The sequence below is a fragment of the Nelumbo nucifera genome, chromosome 2 (assembly GCF_055504915.1).
Source record: "Nelumbo nucifera cultivar China Antique chromosome 2, China Antique-T2T, whole genome shotgun sequence".
NCBI lineage: Eukaryota > Viridiplantae > Streptophyta > Magnoliopsida > Proteales > Nelumbonaceae > Nelumbo > Nelumbo nucifera.
The window spans coordinates 78308534-78326327 of record NC_142650.1 but is presented as its reverse complement, the minus strand read 5'-3'; the positions used below and the strand labels follow the sequence as shown (position 1 = coordinate 78326327).

The following is a 17794-nucleotide window of genomic DNA, read 5'->3' as shown; positions in this document are numbered from 1 at the left end:
CTTTAAGAGAAAAATGGTTGTTCGTTTCCTCTTATTTCTTACTCTTAAAGTACAATCATACAACTTTTTTGTTTTTCAATGATACCCCCAAAAAGACAAACAAAAACTCTAATATATAACTCAAAATGGATATTTGATAATTTTCAGAATTCAGAATTCAGAACAACATTCTCTGCATTCAGAGTTCAGAGGAAAGAAAAGTCCACCAATAGCAATATACCTTTTTATGTAATTATTGCACTTTCAGATGTCAGACTTCAGAGCAAACGAACAGGCCCTTAATTGATTGGAATCAGGTCTGTCAATCATTAGCAGCTGGGATTTAGGAGTCAAGAAGCTAAAATTGATGAACACAGCTCTAATTGAAATGATTTTGGAGATTTAGCTACTCAGCCTCATACCCTCTGGAGGCAGATCATTTGCGCAATTCTTGGTACTAGGAATCGTAATTGGGATCCAGGTATCAACAATCAAGCTTATGGCTGTTCAATCTGGAGGGGCATAGGGAAGTTTTAACACAGTTTTTTACAAGGTGTTCAGCTAAAGGTATGTATTACAAGAGTTATATTTTGGCAGCAGGACACATTAGTCATTCTTTATATTGATTAAGTAGCAGCAATTCCGTAATTTTATCTGTTATTATGTTATACTAACAAAAGCAAGGAGCAGATTAGAGAAAGTTGATTAATCTCTAGTTGTCTTTAACCCTGATTTCTTCTCCTCTCATCTCTCCTTTCTCTATTTCTCTTCTCTACTGTTTTTCTTTTACTTTTTTCCTTCTACTCTAAAATTGATTTAGGTTATTTTTCATGGTATCAGAGAAATATTAATAACCTGAACCAATTTTTAGACCCTCTAATCTAGTGCCACAGTTTTCTTTTTTTTTTATTTCTGTATGTATAAAGAGGCTAGCTGACTGCTGACCTACTGTCTCTGATTGTATCCAACGGAAGAGGCTGCCATGCCTCGGTTTGGTGGTTTCTGTGTGGATCAAGTAGTGGTATGAGTCTCTCTAGTCAACAGTTCAAAGAGGGTTCTGTTACTGGATGTTACAGGTGAGTTTTTCCTTCAGTTTCTTATGCGACTCATAGAGGGTGGGCCTTGGCACAGCGATTGGGTTGCTCCATTCCAACTAGGTGACTAGGGTTCAAATCTTGGAAACAGCCTTTCTGTATGTGCAGGGGTAAGGCTGTGTACATCTGTCCCTCCCCAGATCCCGGATTGGTGGGAGCCTCGTGCACTGGGCCGCCCCATATTTTTTATTCGACTCATGTCACTGTGCACTCCGTTGAATATTTTAAGTTGCTCAAAGTCAACTTTAGTGGAGCAGTTATTAGGGATGAGGGAGGCACTATGTATGCCCCCTCATCCCCCACATATACTAATGGTGATAACAAATCTGGAATGATGATGAATCCAGATTTCATTGCCGTACACATGACCTCAGTCATGTTCAATGGTGATAACTGTATTCCATGCACAAAGTTGGTTGAGGTATTTCATACTAGAAAAGGAAACTTAAAATATATTCAGGATCCAAAGCCAGAAAATGGATCTGAAGGTTATAGCAAGTGGGTGCAAAAAATGCAATGATTACGACGACAACAGATGAAAAAAAAATTTAGACCCTTTTTTATAGTAAAAGGAAATATGGGATCATGTCAAGCAACTTTGTAATTTAGACCCTTTTTTATAGTAAAAGAAAATTTTATTAATGAAAAAAAAAAAAGAAAAACTGGACAAAACGACAACAGATGCTAAGATAGCACCACCTACCAAGCACACACAAATTGACTCTTTCCAACCAACAAAAAGAAAAACAAAGAAAACAAGCAAACACAACAAGAAACACTTCTTCTCAATACCAAAACCCATTATTCAAGAATGATATGGATTCATTTGATGAAAGATTGTTTTGAACTGTTCTACTCCTATTGAAGATACAGTTCGGCTAATACAATTACAGATATTCCCCTTGAGCCTACTATTGTTTCTGCTCCTATTGAAGATACTCATGTACCTAACATTAATGTTGGAGATGATATTGATACTCCCATTGCTCTCCACAAGAGAAAAAGAATGTGTACAGCCCATTGCATTTCACGCCATCTCCCTTACCTATATCCCCAATACCGTGCCTTCCTTTCTTTCCTTGATTTTGTGTCTTTACCAAAGAATGTTAGTGAGACTCTCCAAACCTAAGTGGAGAACAGCTATGCAGGATGAAATTGAGGCTTTGATTAAGAATCAGACATGAGAAATAGTTGATCTACCTACAAAAAATGAGACAATTGGATGTAGGTGGGTGTTTAATGTAAAGTATAATGTTGATGGCAGCATAAAGGGGTACAAGGCAAGGCTGGTTGTAAAAGGGTACACAAAGACCTATGGAATAGATTACCTGGAGACCTTTGTACCAGTAGCTAAAATGAACTCAGTTAAAATTCTTCTAGCTTTGGCAGATACTTATTCGTGGCCACACTTCCAGCTTGATGTCAAAAAATGCCTTACTTAATGGTGATTTGCAAGAGGAAGTGTATATATGGACCTTCCAGCCAATTTCTATAATGATGTTGGTAAAGGAAAGATGTGCAGACTAAAGAAGTCTTTATATGGGTTTGAAGCAATTACCTCGAGCATGGTTTGACAGATTTCGAGGGTATTAATCCATTTTGGATATACACAGACTCAGTCAAATCATACTCTCTTTGTGAAAAGGAGAGGATCTATTGTATCAATGTAATTGTTTATGTGGATAATATAGTTATTTCAGAGAATAATGTGATTGAGATTGATGCACTCAAGAAGTCATTATAGTAGGAGTATGAAATCAAAGGACTAGGTTAGATAAAACATCTTCTAGGGATTGAAGCTACAAGATTTAAACATGGGATATTCATCTCTCAGAGAAAGTATGTGTTGGACCTACTAGAAGAAACCGAGAAGCTAGGAGCCAAACCAGCTAATACTCCTATTGATCAGACCCACAAAATTAATGTTTTAAGATAGTGATTGGTGAGTTGGTTAAGGATGTAGGGAGGTATCAGAGAATGGTGGGCCAACTACTATATTTGTGTATGATCCATCAAAATATTTCTTATGTCATCAGTTTATGAGCTAATATATGCTCCTCAGGTCACTAGGTGGCTATTGATAGGATTCTTTCATACTAAAGAAACATCCTAGAAGAGGAATTTGTTTGTTAATCATGGAAACTTAAAACCAAAATCCTATACAAATGCAGATCAAGCAGGATGCCTAGATGGCAAAAGATCTACATCAAAGCCTCAGGGATTTGTACCTTTGTGGGAGGAAATATGGTCTCATGGAAAAGTAAAAAGTAGTTGGTTGTGGCCAAGTCAAGTGCAAATGCAGAGTAATTTATAGCACATGGTGTCTCAAAACTTTTCTGGATTTGGTCCTTATTGAGTGACATTAGTAGTAGGCTGGTTGCAAACAAATAGCTTGGGAATGTGGTCCCTTAAACAACCTGTAAGGGAACAATTGAGCCTAACAAGGGAGCTGGGTGCAAATGTTAAATGGACTAGGAGGTCAGCAAATGCTTTATTCGATAATCTAGCAAAGCAAGGTGTAAATCGGGAGTCTTTGTTTTGGGCTGTTTTGTAATTTGATTTATGATGAGGGGTCGCCTTACATCCCTATAGGTGATAGTTGTACTTCTATTTTTAAGCTAATGAAAGTTATCGTTTCCTATCAAAAAAAACATTGTAATAACTATAGATATGCTGAATTATCAATAAAATTATAGACATGGTGAAAACATTGTAAAATACGCAAAATATAGAAAGATATTTTATGAAATGATGAAAGAAACATAGGCACACCCTTTTAAACTATTATCTTGTTCCAAATTGCTAAACAAAGCTAAGAACAAAGGTTATGGACAAAAGAATGTATTTTGAAGTTGTCCTGTAAACCTTAAGATTCAGAGCTTCATGATAAAACGAGTTATAGAAAATTTTAAACTCGTAGAAAATGTGAATGGAGATCAACCAAATAATCTATTACACACAAAAACTAATATTTAACTTCATGTTTGAAATGAATATTAAGCTTAGCTTGAGCCTTGAAGTGGTAATCGTGTAAGTTAGACATGCAATAACATTGTTACTCCACATATCTACAATATTGTCACCAACTTATGTTATAATTCCATTTCTTGTACTCCACAAGTCCACGTAGTGCTAGTAGTTTTCACTAGGGAATATGTAGGTTCCAATCAAATTTCATATCACTACCCATGGAAGTGGAAATGGAAATATGTCATGGAAACTATCTCTTGTACTCCACATAGTGTTGGTAGTGTTCTTTGGGGAATATATCAATTCTGATAAAAATTTGTGTCACTAACCATGGAAATGGAAATGGAAATATGTCGTGGAAACTATCTCTTGTACTCCACATAGTGTTGGTAGTGTTCTTTGGGGAATATGTCAATTCCAATAAAATTTTGTGTCGCTACCCATGGAAATGGAAATATTAGGGAAATTAGGGACATTTTAAACCTTGTTCTAAACAAACTAAAGAGAATAGAGACTAGAAATTAACAGACATCTTGGTATAGAAAACCGAAGTTGACAATATCAAAACATTACCTGTGCCATCCGAACCAAAGAATCATAAACAGCAGTGTCCCCATGTGGATGAAATTTACCTAGAACCTGCAAGAAAAATAAATAAGCATCTTGTTAGAAATATGTGCATAGATATCAATAACAAAAGTATGTCTCATTAACAAGGAAATCCATATGATCAAAAAGACAATAAAACCAAAATGTTCAATTCTAAATTACAATTCAGTTTCGCATGAAAGAACCATTATTGTCATGCATTACCTCACCAACCACTCTAGCACATTTTTTATATGGCTTGCGAGACGAAAGGCCCAACTCATGCATTGCAAATCTGTAAGCAAAATTTAAACACACAAGCAAAAACATATTATGCATATTTAAAAGAAATACCTATATTGCTCATAAATTCTTAGCATATGGCGGATTCTGAAAATAAATAAAAATATTCTTGCAGAAGTGTTCATGAACAATTTTTATCTAAAAATATATTTTACCCCCCCCCCCCACACCACCAAATCAACTGTTAAAGAATTTGACTAAAAAAGTAAATATGAAAAACTCATTCAAATGAAAAATGCAGGACAAAAGGAAAGAGGAGAAACTAAAACATACATGGGCAAGGGGAAATATTAGTGTAATAACTTTTTTTCATCAGCAATAGATTTACCAAGGGGTGGGATAGAACAGGATGCTGTCATCAAGGATTGTTAATGGAGTTCATGCAAGCATGTCGGTGGAGGAGATCCTTGAAGATAGAAGCAAAAAATGTTTTGTTCAAAGAGATGAGAATCAAGGGGAAGGTAAGCCTGAAGGTAAGGAAAGTGAAAAAGGGTACAATAATGCTGGAAGGATTTGAAGTGATTGAGTGGCTAAGAGATTTCATAGCTGGAGCCTGTTCAAAAGGTAAGCAGATACACTGGAAGGATTTTAGTACATTAGAAGGGAGAAGGTATGTAGTTGAATGTAAGAGGAATAGAAAAGGCTCCTTCATAGCTTTGTCTGAATATTTTGGAAAGGGACGAAGGCAACTGGTGTGTCTACCAGCAGGAAAACAGAGCCAAGGTTGGGGGGAAGTTGACTGGTTGCTCAAAGAGCTTTTAGCTCAAAGAGTAGCAAATGATAAAAAAGCCTCCACAAGGGAGGAGAAGGCATATCATAGCAACAGCAGGGTAGAACAAGGGCCAGTGGTCATGGCAAAAACAAAATGCCAATGCAGAATGGTAGAAGGTCTACAGAGAGAAGAGTGGGACAGTAAGTTTGTGATAGAAGCCAAGGAAAAGGTTAATGATTGGAGGAGGGTAGCTGACTTACTGACAACCAGTTTGAAGCTGAAGAGTGTCTTCATAGTAACCCCCTTCGATAACTGTAATGCCCTTCTAGATCCAGTAGAGAATGAATTGGAAATATCAGCTATCAATATTCAGGCGGATTTCGGATCATTCACAGTCTTTAAATGGAATCCAACATCCAACTCCAAGGATTTCTTTGTCGAAGATGGTGTGGCGGTGCGTGTAATAGGCTTGCCATTTCATCCGTGGAAACAAGAAGTAACAGAATCTATAGCAGTATTGTGGAGGAAAACTGGAAGGAGCTTTCTGGGGTGATCTTTATTCAGTAGCAATCCTGCTCAGTGGTGTGAAGCCAGAAGACATTCCACGAAAGGTAGAGGTAAGAACAGAGGGGAGTTTTGTTTCTGTGTGGCTAGCATCCTCCATTGAAGCAGGACTGTGGAAAAAGGCTCGTATGGAAGGAGATGAGAAGAAGGAAGAAGAAGCACTACGTGGACTTGTGAGATTGGTTAATTCAAATGGGAAGGAATATTTCACTAAAAAGGGCCAAAACGTTTTGGGGCAGATGGAAGGTCAAACCTGTAGAAAGAAAGAGAAAAAAGAGGATGTGTTAAACACCTTGGGAAAGTCAGCATGGCAGGGTGGGTTGAGGGACAGCAAGTCCTATGTTCAGTCCGTGACAGGGGAATTAATTGGAGATAGGCTTGCTTCAGTTCAAATTTCAAAACAAATTGAGCAGAGATCAGCAAGGTCTCAGGGTTTGAGCCAGTCCTGTGAGCCGGTTCAGTCTGGTTCAATAAACCAAGGCCAGTCACATGTTGTCTTAAGTAAACACGTGACTGGCAAGGGGATGGAGGGGTTGGGCCCAGGCCCATCAGGACCTAATGGGCCTAGTCAAGAGAATGGCCCGGCTATTTCAATTCCGGTGGACCCAGAACTTAAAAAGCCACGCACCTTTCTAAGTAGGCACGTGACTGGCAAGGGGATAGAGGGGTTGGGCCCTGGTCCATCAGGACCTAATGGATCTGGTCAAGTGAATGGGCCAGCTCTTTTAAATCAGGTGGAGCCAGAATATAAAAAGCCACGCGCCCTTTTAAGTGAGCACGTGACCAAGGGAGATGGGGAGATGATGGACCGAAAAGTTGGTCTATCATCGTCTCCCTTGAGCAATTCGCAAACAGCACCTGAAGGAGGTAGGGTTTGCCGCAGTGGTGCGCCAAATCTGAACTGGGAATGGTTCCCAAGCTTGAAGAAAAAGGGCTTCTCTCCAGAACGGCGCAATCTGAGGTTCAAGAAGCATCATCCGACAACAGTGGAGACAGGGTTCGCCCTTTTTCTGGCGAAAGAAAATCAGAATATCAAGGATGCATTCGAGGACTACGAGACGGAGGAAGAAAGTAGCTCAGATTCAGAGTTTGAAGGCTCTTCAAGCATTGGAAGCATGGAACTGAAAAAAGCCAAGCCCCTTAGCGATAATGAGAGCCTACATACCGAGCTGCTTTTTTTGGAAGACGGCGACTCGGAGTTAAAAGACTCAGTTCAGGAAAAGCTTACTCAATCTTCCCCCTTACCTAAGGAAGTGGGGTCTACCACAGCTTTTATAGAGGAGAGGCAAAGGTTACCAGCTCCTAATTCTGCTCCCAGTTTGCTAGAGCGGCAAGGTACTGATAGAAGACTAGAGGAACAAGACTTACCTAGGTCACCAAACACAGTGGCTTCAATCAGGGGACAACATCTAAAGGCAGATGCTAATGCAAGGAATAAAACAGTATTGATTGAACACAACGGGGACCCACAGTCACCTCTTTTGGAAGGATTAGGCGCGACCTTGCCCCTTTGTTTTGCTTCTCAAGATCCATTGGCCTCTTCCCACAACCTGTCAGGTAATATTGTCAATTCGTTTTTTGGTACTGATGTGGGTTTTCTGCCTGGAACAGGTGCTTTTGCGGCTCAACTCAATGCAACAACCATGGAGAGAAAATACTTAATTGGGGACAAGGAGGGTAAAGGATGAAAGGAAGTGGAAAGGGGAAGAGAACTACAGAAAGAGTAGTTATGGAAGATCCGGGATCAGATCTGTAGGTTTTGGGAGTACAAGAGAAAAGAGGAAGAGGTAGGGAAGCATGGGGTTCAAGAAGGTTCAATAAAAACAGGAACTCAAAGTAGCAAAAAAGCTGGGGATGAATCAATTATGGGAAAGGAGGAGGAATTAAAGAGGATTTGGGGACAGATTTGTGCTCTCCTTGAGGAGTATAGGCAATTAGAGGAACCTGTGGAGGAAAACCAAGAACTTTAGGAAAGGCAAAATAAAACAAAAGCTGTGTTAAACAGATCTGGAATAATTAACAACCGAAGAAAGAAGAAAAGATCAGAGGTGGAGAGGTTGATATCAGATATAGAAGAAAATTTGGAGTTCAGCGGAAGAGGGGAGAGAAGGAAAGCCTCCAAGTAAGGGCCTGATCTTAGGAGGGGATGCCAAATCTTTTATCTCCATGAAAATCATCAGTTGGAATGCAAGGGGGCTGGAGAGTACAAGGAAAAGAAGGCTAATTAAGGACCTCCTTAGAAGGGAAAGGCCGGATATAGTGATGCTACAGGAGACCAAATTAGACGCTATTGATAGAAGTTGGGCAAGAAGTATCTGGAAATCTAAAGGAATAAATTGGGTTTCAGCTCCCTCTTGGGGGGCTTCAGGGGGAATGGTTACTTTTTGGAGAGAGGATGTTGTGGAGGTGGTGGAGGAGCTAGTAGGAAATTTTTCAATGTCGTTAAAATTCAAGATGGTAGATGATGGTTTTACTTGGGCACTAATGTGTATGGACCAAGCAATTACAGAGAGAATAATGATTTTTGGGAAGAACTTTATGGGATACAAGGACTTTGGGAGGGTCCATGGTGCATGCGGAGATTCAATGATTTTATTAATAACTATAAATTAAAAGAACTCCCAATGCTGCAAGCCCTCTATACCTAGTCCAACTTTCAAGAGACACCAACCTGCTCTAAGTTAGATTCCTTTTCAATGAAAGCTGGGAAAATAAGTGGGCGGATTTGATAACTAAGGCTCTACCGAGAGTCACTTCTGACCACAGCCCCATTGGCCTAGGACAGGAGCCTTTTAGGCAAGGACCCCGACCTTTTAGGTTTGAGAACATGTGGCTGACTCACCCAGACTTCCTGAAGAAGGTTGAGGAATGGGGGAGAGAACACATAAGGGGGGTGAAGTGGACAGGGGTAAGATTTCACAAAAAACTTAAAAGACTGCGAGCACATGTGAAGGAGTGGAATAAGGAGCATTTTGGGGGAATAGAAGAATTGAAATCCTCTCTGTTGACCCAAATAGAAGAATTGGATGCAAAGGAATCCCAAAGAACCATAAGCCCTCAGGAGAGAGATCGGAAATGGGAACTAAAAAGAGAGTTAGATGAAGTTGTTTTGAGAGAAGAAATTTCTTGGAGGCAAAAGTCTAGATGTAAATGGATTAAGGAAGGAGATGGTAACACTAAATTCTTTCATAACCTAGCCAATGGAAGAAGGAAAAACCTAGTGTCCAAGCTGGAAGTGGATGGAATAATCTTTTGATACCCAAGAGAGGATAGCCAATTGTTTTGTTGACCACTTCAAATCCATTTTGAGGAGACCCCTAAGACCTAGGGTGGAGTTGGAAGGCAATACCTGGCAGAGACTTCCAGAAGAGAGTAAGAAGCTACCTGGAAAGGAATTTTGAGGAGAAATAAATCAGAAAAGCCGTTTTTTCAATGGACAAGTCAAAAGCACCAGGACCAGATGGGTTTACAATGGCTTTCTTCCAAGACTGTTGAGACGTAGTCAAAGAAGATTTAATTGAGGTCTTTAAGGAATTTGAAGATAATCCAGTCATGAGTCATGGAATTAATGCTACTTTTTTAGCCTTAATTCCCAAGAAGAAAGAGGTCAAGCATCCAAAGGATTTTAGACCTATTAGTTTGGGGACTAGTGTTTACAAGATTGTGGCTAAGGTCTTATCTTTAAGGATAAAAAAGGTGCTTCCTTGTCTTATCAGCCAAGCGCAAGGAGCTTTTGTTCAGGGGAGACAAATTGTAGATCAGATTCTAATAGCAAATGAATGTGTGGAGGAGATGAGGAGATCGAGGCGTCAAGGTTTTGTTTGTAAACTTGATCTTGAAAAAGCATATGATTTGGTGGATTGGGGATTCTTACAACTTGTGCTAAGGAAGTGCGGGTTTGGGGATAAATGGTTGCCTGTCCAACTACCATTATTCCATCCTAGTCAGTGGAGCAATTAATGATTTGTTCCAAGCTAGTAGGGGTCTGAGATAAGGTGATTCCATGTCACCGTTCCTTTTCACTTTAGTCGCCGATGTTTTTAGTACTCCTCTCAGAAGCAGATAGAGCCAGATCTCTAAGAGGGTGGAGAATAGGTAGAGATGGAGTTTCAGTAATGCATCTTCAATTTGCAGATGACATAATAATCTTTTGCGAAGGTTGTTTTCTGATGGTGGTAAGGAATTTGAAGGATTTAATAATTCACTTTGAGAGGGCCTCAAATTTGAAGGTAAATTTTCAGAAGAGCTGTGTTGTGGGAGTTCATTTGAACAGAGAGGATATGGAGTCTTTAGCAGCCTTGTTAGAATGCACTTGCTCTTAGTGGCCTCTATCCTACTTAGGACTTCCATTAGGTGCAAATCCAAAGGATTGGCAGCTTGGAAGAGAAACTATATTTCCAAGGGGGGTAAAGTTACTTTGATTAAAGCAACTTTAGCCAACTTGCCTTTATACTTCCTATCAATCTTTAGAATTCCTAAGAGAGAGGCAAAGAGGTTGGAAAAACTAATGAGGGATTTCTTATGGGAACCTGGTGAAGAGAAAAAAGATCACTTGATTAGGTGAGAGGTGGTGTGTCGGAGTAAGGAAGGAGGCCTAGGATTAGGGAACGTGGGGAGCAAGAATGAGGCTCTTTTAGGTAAATGGCTTTGGAGGTGGCCCCTGGAGAGGGTGGGGTTGTGGCATGAGGTAGTGAAAAGTATCCATGGCTGTTCCGAATCAAGTTGGGATGCGGGAGTATCTCGAAGGGCTTTGCTCACAACACCTTGGAAGGCTATCTCTGGCATTCTCCCTAAGTTCCTCAGTTTTGTAAGGTATGATGCTTGCTCTGGGAACTCCATTCTTTTTTGGGAAGATACTTGGGTGAGCTCTCAACCCCTAAAAGACTGTTTCCCTTCTCCCTATTCCATCTCCCTCTTTAAAAAGAAACCCATTTCTTGGTTCCTTCCCCCCCCCAGTTTTCCCTTTAGCCTTAAATTGGGATCTCGGGTTTCGAAGAGGGTTAAGGGATGAAGAATTCCTTTGCGTTTCAAAGCTGGTTTTGCTTCTAGATTTAGTCTGTTTGGACCCCCTTAAGCCGGACACAAGAGTCTGGTCCCCAACCCCGGTTGGCTCATTCACTTGTGCTTCTTTCTTTAAAGCCCTCTGCTCCAATCCCTCCTCTCAAGTCTTCCCCGTTAAAGAGGTATGGTCAAGACCGATTCCCCCCAAGCAATGTTCTGTTAGGAAGCCTATTATGGTAGGATCAATACTGCGGAAAACTTGCAAAAGAAGAAACCTTTTATGTGTTTGTCCCCTAATTGGTGCCCTCTGTGTAAAGTGAAGGGTGAGGACTGTAACCATTTGTTGATATCATGCTCCTTTGCTACCAATATTTGGAACTGGGTTGTTTCATTATTTGGGTGCAGGTGGAATTTGCCCTCTGAAGTAAAGTTGTTGTTCACTCCGATTGCTTTTGGGAGATTAACAAAAGGAGGGAAGCTGATGTGGAAATGAAACAACCCAGTTCCAATTGGTCACTCCTGGTCCAAAAGATCCAGTCCGATGCTGCCGACTCCAATTGGTCACTTTAGGACGGGTTGGTACTATATAAACGTCAGGTACATCTTCCATCGGACTCCCCGTTGATTTCCGCCATCATCACCAGCATCCATAACTCCACCCATGAAGGCGTTCAGAAAACGCTACACCGCGTCCGGGCTGATTTCCATTGGCGAGGTAGGAAGACTTCTATTTGGGATTTTGTCCAAAATTGCTCCACGTGCCAACAGCATAAATGGGAAAACCTACACCCGGCAGGCCTCCTTCAGCCCCTTTCGATCCCGACATAGATCTAGGCCGACATCTCCATGGACTTCATTGAGGGACTTCCCAAGGTCGGTGGCAAATCAGTCCTCTTCGTGGTAGTAGATCGCTTCTCTAAATATGCCCACTTCATTCCTCTATCACATCCGTACAGTGCCACTTCAGTTGCCCTCGCCTTCTTTACACATGCTTTTCGCTTACATGGGTTACCAGAATCCATCGTCAGCGATAGGGACTTGGTTTTCACGAGTGCCTTCTGGAAGGAGTTATTTCGGCTGCACGACACCACCCGGGCTTTCTCCTCAGCTTATCATCCACAGACTGACGGGCAGACGGAGGTGGTCAACTGCACGATCGAGATGTATCTCCGTTGCTTCGTAGGGGATCAACCACGACGGTGGGTAGATTGGCTTCCTTGGGCCGAGTACTGTTACAACACGGCCTACCATTCTTCCCTCGGCATGACTCCCTTTCGCGTCGTTTATGGCCGGCACCCTCCTCGCTTGCTGTCCTATGAGCCCGGCTCTACTCGTTTGCAAGAAATTGATCACTCCTTACAAGAACGTGACGCCCTCCTAGCCGACGTCCATCTTCGCTTACAACAGGCCCAGCTCCGCATGAAACTCAGCTATGACAAGCACCACCGGGAACTGTCGTTCGAACCAAGACAATTTGTTTGGTTAAAACTCCAGCCCTACCGGCAACGATCCTTGCGCCACAGAGCTCCCCCAAAACTAGCCCCTAAGTTCTATGGGCCCTTCAAGGTTCTACGGCGGATTGGCAGTGTGGCCTACCAGCTGGAATTGCCGGAGAACAGCCGGATTCATGATGTTTTCCACATCTCCTTGCTGAAACCATTTACGGGTGTTCCTCCGGACCAAGTCCCCTCCTTGCCACCCTTAAAAGATGGCAAACTTGTTCCCCAGCCTAAGGCTCTCACCCGCTCTCGTTTCAATCGAGAAATTCTTAAAGTCTTGGTGGAATGGGGTAGCTTACCATCGGTCAAAGCCACCTGGATCCCATTGGCAAAGTTCCAAGCCACGTATCCGGAGTTCGAGCTTGAGGACAAGCTCTTAGTCCAGGAGAGGAGTAATGTTATGGACGCATTCCTCGGGAAGAAGTATCATCGCCGCCGACAACAATGATTCAATGATTCAATGATTCTCAGCATACCTAGTTCGGCAACAGCAGTCTCATCTATATTAGATTAGATCATCTTGCTCTTATCTTATCTTATTAGTGGATTATCATATTAGGATTAACTTATCTTATCCTTAGCAAGATAGAACTGGAAGTCTCCCTATTCATGAAGGAAACTCCCTAAGATTAGGACTCTTGTAATCTCCTATTTAAGGAGACACCATTATTGAATGAAGATATCGAATATTCAGTTAAAGGAGTGAGTTAGGAGAGTTGGTGATCTCTTGAACAAATCACCAAGGCGCCAAGATAGGTTCATCAGGAGCAAGAAGGAACAAGGAAAAACAGAAGGTTTTCCTCGTGGACCGACCCGTGACGAGATCCTATTCCCGGGCCCTCAACATTCAGTTTCATCAGCTATAGGATAGGCATCAACATGCAAGGAATCATCTACTTTCTTTTCAACTTTGTACCTTCTACCCATTGACTTCAAGTTCTTTATTGTAACATGTTGCTTCTTCTTTTGCTCGAAATTAGTCAACTCCATATATAGATCATCATGGAAGTTTAGTGGGATGTACTTTTCATGCAAACACCTCTTCATCTCTGCCCATGTACTAATTGTATCATCACCGCTATTTTCTAGTCGTTGCTCAAGAGTTCTCCACCATACATTAGCATGACCCGTCAATTTCATGCGTGCAAATGTAATCCTTTGTTTGTCAGACATATCATACCAATCAAAATATTCTTCTAATTCAGCAACCCAATCAAAGAATGCTTGTGGATCATCATCTCCTTTGAAATCTGGTATTTCCCTTTCCCCTCTAACATGTTTGAAAACCTTACTCCCGTAGTTAACATTCTTAGATCTGTTTTCTTCCACAATATTCTCAAATAAGTCAACCAAAGACCCTTCATATGGTTCAGAAACCCAATCATCATTGATTCTAGACCTGTAAGATTGTTTAGAAGATACCCTAGGCCTATAGAATCGGTCACTTTGTGAGAACATAGTGAATAAACCATTAGCTCTAATACCAATTGATGTAGGACCAGCTCAGTTCTAGTCCTTAGGCTCCGTTTGGTTTGTGGGAAGATTTGGGTGGGATGAGAAAAGATGGGATGGGATGGGATGGGATGGGATGGGAAAGTGTAAAAGGGGACCGAAATGGCACTGTTCACCTTCCTCCTTCGTTCGAGACGAACAGAGGCGAGTAAGGCGATGGCTACCCCCTTCATCTCCCACCTCTCCCACTCCTCGTTTCAACCTCTCTGTTTATTCCCAATTGCCACTGTAACTTGTATGGCCTCGAGGCGACGTTGACATCGACGTTGAATGGTTGCGATCGGTGACGTTATTACCTGAACTTTCAAATGGTTGCAATCAGCAACATTGATTGCCACTGTAACTTCTTCTTCTTCATCTCGAATGATCTTCCCATAAGTTATTACCTGAACTTTTGAATGCTCGCGATCGGCGACGTTGACGTCGTTATCGCTGTTGCCTTCAGCATGGTCGTGTTCTTCAAACTCTGATGATGACGATCCCACTGGCATGGTTGTGATCTGACGTCACTGCCGCCTTACGGGAGGAGGGAAGAGGGAGATGGAAACTCGAGTTTTCTCAAGTTTTCACACCGAGGTCGCACTGTTTTGGTGCGACCCCGAATCCAAGATTTTGGGATCTCGCATCCCACCTTTTTCTCATCCCATCCCCCTCTTTCCCTCAAAACAAATATGAGAAAAAGGGAATATTTTTGGAATATTCCCTTTTTCTCATCCCCATCCCACAAACCAAACAGAGCCTTAGAGAATGTTGAATGGTCTTCTTGATCAGAGTTTTATGGTTGTCAATGGCTATAATGGCTTCTTCAAGGAATAAGAGAGAAAATAGGGAAAGAAAGAAAAGAGAAAATACCTAGAATCACTCACAAGATGCCTAGAATCACTTTAGGGCATGGGAATCACTCACCATAGCTAGCATAAGCTGAAGAAAACTCAACATAATTAATTGCCTTTGTGTAAAACGTCCATACATATTTATAGACTCTAAACTCATAATAATCCTAGGAGTCAAACTGTTAGACTCATAATAGTCTTAGGAGTCAAACTGTTAAACTCAATAACTGCTTCCCAAAGACTTGGTTGCCTTCACTCAGGAGCACATGTTGGTGAGGCTTTCTAGGCCTGAACTACCACTATTAGCAGCTCACTGCAAGCTCAATCCTCTTCCCCACCCCCCAAGCCAATTCTTCCCAGAAAAAAGGTTCCAGCCAGCAGCTTGGTTGTCTTAAGAACTGTTTCCCAAAGACTTGGGATCAAATCCTGCCTTCACTCAGGAAAACATGTTGGTGAAGCTTTCTAGGCTTGAACTACACTATTGGCAGCTCCCTGTAAGCTCAATACTCCCTCCCCCCAGCCAAATCTTCCCAGAAAAAAAAGGTAAAAATCTGTAAGAAGTTAAACCATGCCCCTTCATTAATGATTCCGGGCAACAAGGTTTTAAGACCCAAAAGCAAGGCAATGAATTAAGATTCATTAAGATCAGCAATCCCAAATGTATTTGTTTTGCCTCAGAAATCAAAAATTTCTTTTCATCAAAAATCCCCCATAACTTCAAGACCTCAGGTGGCATGCTTCCATAGCTCCGCACTCTTTCTGTCTCAACTCCATTAAAAATGCTCATACTACCGTTATTTATTCCCAAGTATTAACCTTCACATTCTAAAAAGGCGATGTCATATTAAATATTTATTTATCGTCCATGCATCTTGTGCATGTCAGCATGCTAAGCCTCATGATCAATCAAAAGTTTATCTTCAATCAAGCGTTAATAGACATACTGAGTTCTTTGGTGCTATCATACATGGATAGCGCATTCACAGTAGGAAGAATGCAGAAGGGTCAAATTAAATAAAAGCAAATGAATGCTATTGAAACTCACTAATAAAAAAGGACTTACTGAGGCCCAATAACTCAATCTTTCACAACATAAGGAGTTGACTTGGGAAGCAATTTGACACCACGTGAATGGGTAACTCTTGATTTTGGCTTTACTTCGTCATTATACTGGATAAATTATATGAATGCTATTGAAAAATATATTCACTTCCCTTTTTCTTTTTTTGAAAAAAAAATAACAAAATTACTACTTCTCAAAAAAAAAAAACCAAAATTACCCCATTTCAAACCAAATTTCATGCAGAAACTGCAAGATGAACAATTTCTCAAAGCAGATTCCAAAAGGCCTCGCTAGAAGAAGGCAAAAGTTCTTAATAGAACAACCAAAAATGTCGAATTGTGTTCATTAGCCGAGCAGACAGAAATCAGCTTCTTCTGATGCCAACATCTTTCGCTCCACAAAAATCAAAATCAATGATTAACATTATCTCAATAGAAACTTACAGAATTCGACGATGCACCGGTTTCAATCCATCTCGAACATCAGGTAATGCTCGACCAAGCAAAACCGACATGGCATACGCCATATAAGCTTCAGTAGCCTCCTTGTGAAGCTCTGCCGGAATAACCCTTCCTTCCTCGACATCCTTCTCCCTAACAAGCAAGTTCCCATTCTCGCCACCTCCCTTGCCCTTCTCCACTGTCTCTGACCCTTCTCTGCGCCTCGCTCTCACTAGCTTTACCGACCGTGGAGGGACGTCGGAGAGGAAACGGTGCTCCAAGAAACATTGGCGCGACCTGGTAAATCGGCAAGAGCTAGAAGCAACGGAAAATGAGAATTGATAACGCAATAAAGAAGAGGCGGTTGAACGAAGTCCCGAAGATAACGCCATGGATGGGCTAAAACGAGCTTCTGCACTTCCGCCGAACGAGGGTATCATTCGGTAGTCAATGTGGCTTTGGACCTTTGGTCGACATCGAGGGCTAATCGCCTCGCATGCAAGCGAAATGAGGAACAAATGTGTGTCCACGGGTTTATCGTTATGGCGTCTTGATAAGAATGAAAGACAGTAAAACCCTAAAACGGCTAAAACCCTTGACAGATTATGCGCGCGAAGTTCCACTGTCCACTGTGATATTTCTTTCCTTCCCGCTCGATTACGAACAATTTTAAAACCGACCCGGATGCCGAATCTTTTTATCTCAGGGTAGCGGATTATCGGCTCGAACGTTTAGGTAGGATTTTTATTGTTGAATAGTAATGGGTGGGGTAATGAATCACACCTTTAGGTAGGATTTTGAGAGTTCAAATCAGCCCCTACAACATCCCACAGCACATTCATTCAGCCGTATATTGGGAACATTTCCCGATAATGACATCATCATTCTAAGTATTATTCTCGCGATATGTTTCTAATACCGGGCAGGGATGTGTTAAGGGACGTTGTGGGGGTTGATTCAGTCTCATTTCTTTATTGTTGAACTAGTGGAGACCGGTGTGATGCACGAAAAAATCTAAAAGATTTAATAATTTTATTTATTATTAATTAATATTATATTAATAATCAAAATTTGGTGTAAATTAACTATAAGTATTTAAAGTTATTGTTAATATCTAAAATTTTAATAATTGTATTTTCATTTAATGTTGATTTATAGAAAATAATTATTGTTAATTTAATATGAACAAATACTTTTTAATAAATTTAGTTCTATTAATAATTTATAGTAATTTTA

At 41.0% G+C, this 17794-nt stretch overlaps 1 protein-coding gene across 2 annotated transcripts in view; it reads right to left on the bottom strand.

Moving 5' to 3' along the window:
- GYRA (DNA GYRASE A) overlaps positions 1-17379 on the bottom strand; it is a 110060-nt gene extending 92681 nt beyond the window's left edge. The window contains exons 1-3 of one of the 2 annotated variants that reach the window (XM_010248068.3): positions 16562-17379; positions 4857-4926; positions 4617-4682 (exon numbers count right to left, since the gene is read on the bottom strand). In XM_010248068.3, the coding sequence (XP_010246370.1) occupies positions 4617-4682; positions 4857-4926; positions 16562-16998 (573 nt within the window). In that variant the 5' untranslated portion in view covers positions 16999-17379. The remainder of the gene's footprint in view (positions 1-4616; positions 4683-4856; positions 4927-16561) is intronic. The other variant, XM_088897602.1, reaches the window with a different exon arrangement.
- Between the last annotated feature and the right edge of the window lie 415 nt (positions 17380-17794).